Raw genomic sequence first — 5,713 nt, 5'->3', positions numbered from 1 at the left:
ATGTCTCTCTTTTGGGGGCCTCTCTTATTCCCTCAATTTACAAATAGGCAAAGGAAAATAACCACCATTCCCCCTTCACCCTCACATCAAAGCCCTGCTCGGCTGCATTTTAGCAAAGATCCTGTACAGTATTAAAAGTACACTTTATTTTCTGTACAATTCTCATCCAAATCTCCAGGTGTGGAAATGTCCCCAGAAAAAGTTGCAGATTGCTCTGCTGCCGTGAGATGCCCCACAACTGTCCAGGAAGGGGCACCAAGCCAGGGCCACCAAAATCAAGTGCTGATGCTTTCTAGGCGCAGGGAGGAGAGCAGGAAGGAGGGAGAGGCGGGGCAGAAGAGGCACCCTCAAGTTCACGTCATCGTTCGTGCTTGGCGTGGGAGTCGTTGCGTTCAACCGTCACCCCATTCCCATTCCGCGTCACCTCCTTCCTGTTCCAGTCCTTTTCCAGGTAAAATTCAGCGAGCACGGGGCAGTGGTCCGAAGCCACCCCACCCCAGGACCAGTTATCCGGGATCCATGGGTTTGTAAGACCTTCCCGCACAACAGCCCAGTGGCCTGCACGAAAAAGAATCGCAGAGAAAAAGATGAGTAATGCTGCCCAAATTTGACACACACCGCTAACCTAAACTAAAGGTTACACGACCTCACTGAAAAGCAACTCTACCTGTGAAAACTTTTTTCAAGCTCCGACTGATCCAGATGTTATCCAGTGACTTGGACCCTTGTGGGTTCTTTGTGCTGATGTTGGTGAAGGTGTTGGAAGGGACCAGGTGATGGAACTTCTCCTTCCTCAGGATGTCGTGGTCGCTGCTGTCCGGGGCCTGGTTAAAATCTCCGAGGATGATCACGTCTTTTTCTCCTAGAAAATAGGAAAAATAGTAATGAACGGGAGGAATGGACATCCGTCATTTACGTACAAGAGGGAGAGAGGATAAATGGAAGGAGGAAAAAAACAAATACTGAGTAGCAAAGCTGACTTTACTCTGAACTCCCCAAAAAAATGCTGTTTAAAGCCTTTTTCACTGGCTATTTACTCACAGCTGCTCTCTTCATGACAATAAAAACTAGACAGTACACATCTCATGCTTGCTTTTAAACATCATCTCATTTATATTGGCGTCCTTTGCTTGCTATTCACTGATAGTGACACACTCAAAAACAAGCAGTTCTGGTCTTGGGGGTTTTTAGAAATCGGTGACTTTGCAAGCTTATTTTTTTTCTGCAAGAAACACATATGGGCTTTAACTTGTCCTGACGTCATCTTTTTATAGATTTGCTGTAAGAGTCAAGGACACTTTCGTGAGGATCCCAGGAAGACGCAGCCTTATGCTGGTATATACTAGAGTCCCAAAAGCACAGTGCTCATTCTGACCCTCTGCATTTAAGAAATCCCAAGGAACAAGCCCGAGGAGCAGCCTGCAAGCCTGATGGCAGAAGATGAGTCCACAAACCGCATGGACACTGCCTGGCTACAGCAGCTTTCCTTTGCCTGGCCGACTGAAGGGATACTGCTGAAATTGGGATGTCTTAGATTTTGTCCAGGGCTGAATTTGCAAAGAAACAAAGGGAATGACTTGAAATGCTCATCAAAGAAAAATTCTGTCTTCATTTGAGCAGAAAATTACCTCAGTTAACATTTTATTTCTAACCCTAATGAAGTGAGAAAGGAAACTCTGGACCCTAATTTCATATCCACAATGTGTGCTCTCCTAGTTCCACAGCTGCAGATGGAGACATCCCAGCTGTGCACTGGGGTAAGAGGACAACGCACATGTCCCACTGCCCATCTCAAACCACTGCCAGAAATGCCTGATAAGACAAACTCAAGAACGCTGATAGCTGATCAGAGATGCTGCTGCATTACAGCTTGGTCCTGGCAAAGGAGGAAGATGCTAAAAGGAGGCACAAATGCACCAAAAATTATCTCAAAGCTGACTTTGGAGATGAGAACTATGCGATTCTGTAAGCCCTCTCCTTCCGTGGGTTGGCGTGCGGAGGGAGAAGGGGTGGATGGACGGATTGCTCTACCATGCCCAGTGCTCACAGAGAAACCTCCTGGTTTTGTGCTGTTGCTGTAGAAGTAGCCAGCCAGGAGAGGGAGCACAAGTTAAGCAACAAAATCTGTTCCGCTCCCGTCTTGCACTGCTTGACAGAGGTATTGGGAAAGGGCTGGAGAGAAGCGAGATGGATAGCGTATGACTTACAAACCCAAGTAATTCGAAACATGCTGCTTGCTACGATGCAGAGAGGCGAGTGAAACTATTTGTGGTTTCTCTATCCTTTGCAAGTCACAAATCAGACTGGAAATGGCAGGAGGTTTAAATATTATTCTGTAAAGTGGTGTGACAGTAGCCTTCCCACCTTTAAGAGAAAGAAAAAACCCAAACCTGAGCCTAAGCTATTTCAAGCTCCATCAGAACCCAAAAGAAAATCAGTGCTTGTCTAACGGAACAATAGTGCTTGCTGGGAGCTGGTGGTTTTATGGGCATCTCATCACAAAAACCCAAGATCTTTCGCTTGGCAGGGCCAGGAAGCCTGAAACGCAACTGTGGCGTCTCAGTCTTTCAGGACTAATGCTTGCTTAATGGCCAAGGCAGCACTCGGATCCTTCCATGCTTTCAGCTCGGCTGTGTAAGTGGGGAAAGGCCATTACAGAAACCTCTGGAGCACATCCTTGGAGGGGTGTGCATGCTTAAAATGACAGAGAGGCAGGGATCTTAACAGCAGTATCTCAATCCTATACAAAATCTATTTTGTTCTGTTCTGTTCTATTCTATTCTATTCTACTCTATTCTGTTCTGTTCTGCTCTCACATTTTTTAGCAAATCCTCAAGCCTATTTCCCTTACATGAAAAACCTATGAGAAAAACATAACCATAAGTAAAAATTTTAACTGACTGCTCCGTTCTGGACAGTTTAGAAAGAGCAGAGGTTAGAAGACCCAGCACCTAGACATGTGTTCAGAAGGAGGCAAGAAGTTAGCCTGCTGTGTACACAGGGAGGGCATCACTGTATTCTTCATCCACTTGCATACAGAATAACTAAGCATAACATCAAAATGCAGCGTAAAATTGACAGATGGAACAGGCTGGGGTGTGTTGAAGCAGCCAAAACCCAGTTTGCCATCAGGGAGGGAAAGGATTGCTTCTGGCCCCCTCTTGCAGAAGCTTCTGGGGCTCCCCATGATTGCGACTCCCCGGGGAAAAGGGTGGGCTAGCCCTGCTGCTAAGCAGGAAAAGCAGGAGACACCGATTTTCTAGATAACCACCAACTTCATTTCCCCTCGCCCTGGCTCGCTCTCAGCCCTGCTCCTACCTCTGCCAGCTCCTGTGACAGCAACGCCACGCACGGCAGCTTCGTGTCTCATCTGGCTGCTGCAGCTCCCAACAGACACCAAGCAGGGAAAGAAGCAAACCTGCCCGGATCCTCCCGGGCGCCTGACTGTGCCTGACCGGTCGCCCCCGGGTCCCTCAGCCGAGGCAGGGAGCAGAGCCACCACGCACCCGCTGCAGGTCTCAGGGGTCTCACGGATCAGCCCCAATAGCTCCCGGCTAAACTCAGCAAAAGCCCTAGAAGAACTCACGCCCTTGCCCACAACGAGGGATGATAACTGATTGAAAATGGCAGTCATGATGCCCACAGTTACAAGCAGATGGGGGGAAAAAAAGAAAATCAAGACAATGCTACTGGTGCTGAGATGTGATTTTCCTCTCTTGGAGGAAATGGGAGTTTGAGACTGGCAGGGCTTGTTCCTCCTCCTCCTCCTCAGAACTGGGCAGCAGAGGCTGCCTGAGCCAGAGGCTCCTCTGCTGATGGAATCTGGTCTTCCTTCTCCTCCCTCAGGACAGAGCAGCAAGTGCTCGCTCAAAAAACCATCTTTTGCTGCAAAGGTCCCTCCCACAGACTCTACTGTCCCACAAGGACACACAGCCTCTCAGGTGTGCTCCCGCACACATTCAGACCCATCGGGCTCAAAACAACCCTGCCCTTGTCAACAGAGAACTCTTCAGGCGAGGGAAAAAGTCCGGTCTGTTTGCAAATGTGTCTGCAAATCCACTGAAGCACCCAGCAACTTTTAGCAGTGTCTGCGGGTGGCTCTCGGCCAGCAAAGCGAAGAGTTGCCATAACTCAGCCCTGTGCCGCAGAGGCTGAACACCAGCATGCCAACGCTATCAGCTGAGGGACTTCCAGTGCCTGCAGCAAGTCTGCAGCGTTGAACTCTGGCTTTCCTGCAGGAATCAGGAATCACAGAATCACAGAATGGCAGGGGTTGGAAGGGACCTCGGGAGATCACCTAGTCCAACCTCCCTCCTAAAGCAGGTTCACCTAGAGCAGGTTGCACAGGACATCGTCCAGGTGGGTTTTGAATATCTCCAAAGAAGGAGACTCCACAACCCCGCTGGACAGCCTGTTCCAGTGCTCTGTCACCCTCAAAGTAAAGAAGTTCTTCCTCATATTCAACTGAAACCTCTTATGCTTCAGTTTGTGTCCATTGCCCCTTGTCCTGTCGCTGGGCACCACTGAGAAGAGTCTGGCTCTGTCCTCATGACATCCACCCTTAAGATATTTGTAAGTATTTATGAGATTCCTTTTCAGTCTTCTCTTCTTCAGGCTGAACAAGCCCAGCTCCCTCAGCCTTTCCTTGCAGGAGAGATGCTCCAGTCCCCTAAAGGAAGGAGCAAACCCTCCTTTGCTTCCTGGCAGTCCAAAGAGACACCTGTGGGGCACTCTCCCTGACTTTCCCATGGCCTGAATGAGTCCCCTCATGAATCAAACAGACCCTTAAATGCCCAGATCCTTCCTGGAGAGAGTGAGAAGCAGATGATGAGAAGGATGTGACGGTACATCGCTGCTAAGAGGCTCCCTACCGCCTCTCAAAGGTCTTCTAAGCCTAGTGCCCGATGCGTGGGTAACCCGTGGAATATGGCCAAGCCAGACGGGAGAAGATGACTAAGCCAACACCCTGGTCCCTGGGTCCAAGCTCTACCAGCACATCCAGAATAGCATCTGTGTGCTGCCCATGGTCACCACATTGAAGACAAACTGGTGGTATTATTGAGAGAAGGCAGAAGGAGTAGCTACGTAAACTAGCTACTTAGCTACTTATCTAGTGCAAAGAGTTAGCTATGAGCAGCCAACAGCCATTCCATCGCTCCAGTACTGCTGAAGGGAAAGAAAGAGGGGGAAAAAAGAACCAGGACCCACTGGTCTGATGGAAGAAATATGGGAACACTAGTGCTTCTGCATTACAGGAGCCTGTGGATAGTAACCAGATTTCCTCAGATGCTCACATGCCTCTTCATAAGAATGAAAGATAACAGGGTAGGCGTCTGTTACCAAAATGGGAGCAGAAACTCAAATTTACTGCAGGACCCACAGAAAAATCAGTTCTCATTACCCACATTTTATGGATTGATTTGAAAGAAATTGAAGGATGGTGGTAATTTTAAGCACGACATTCATTTTGGCAGGGTAATTCAGTACTCCATAGTAACACGTGTGTGCTAGCATTTGTTTAGAAAACAAGATCTGCATCCCACAAGTTTGGCGGAACCTGAATCTCTTCTTTTGTGAAAGACTAAGCCGAAAACAAGCATGCTCCAATAACATGCCTACCATATGAAAATAAAAACACAAAATAAAGAGAAGCCCTAATGCCGACAGTCTAAATTTAGATGCAGTGGAAATGCAACTCAGTTGACTTCGGAAG

At 48.2% G+C, this 5,713-nt stretch overlaps 1 protein-coding gene across 1 annotated transcript in view; it reads right to left on the bottom strand.

The window, feature by feature from the left end:
* Nucleotides 1-358: 358 nt before the first annotated feature.
* Nucleotides 359-5,713, bottom strand: part of EEPD1 (endonuclease/exonuclease/phosphatase family domain containing 1) — a gene marked incomplete at its 5' end in the record, with an annotated part of 69,066 nt that continues 63,711 nt past the window's right edge. Inside the window, 2 exons of the mRNA XM_009637208.2 lie at nucleotides 359-558; nucleotides 668-862. Coding sequence (XP_009635503.2) covers nucleotides 359-558; nucleotides 668-862 — 395 coding nt within the window. The remainder of the gene's footprint in view (nucleotides 559-667; nucleotides 863-5,713) is intronic.

Source organism: Egretta garzetta, unplaced genomic scaffold (genome assembly GCF_000687185.1).
Source record: "Egretta garzetta isolate BGI_Z169 unplaced genomic scaffold, ASM68718v1 scaffold514, whole genome shotgun sequence".
Classification (NCBI taxonomy): domain Eukaryota; kingdom Metazoa; phylum Chordata; class Aves; order Pelecaniformes; family Ardeidae; genus Egretta; species Egretta garzetta.
This window is presented reverse-complemented; position numbering and strand designations above follow the sequence as displayed.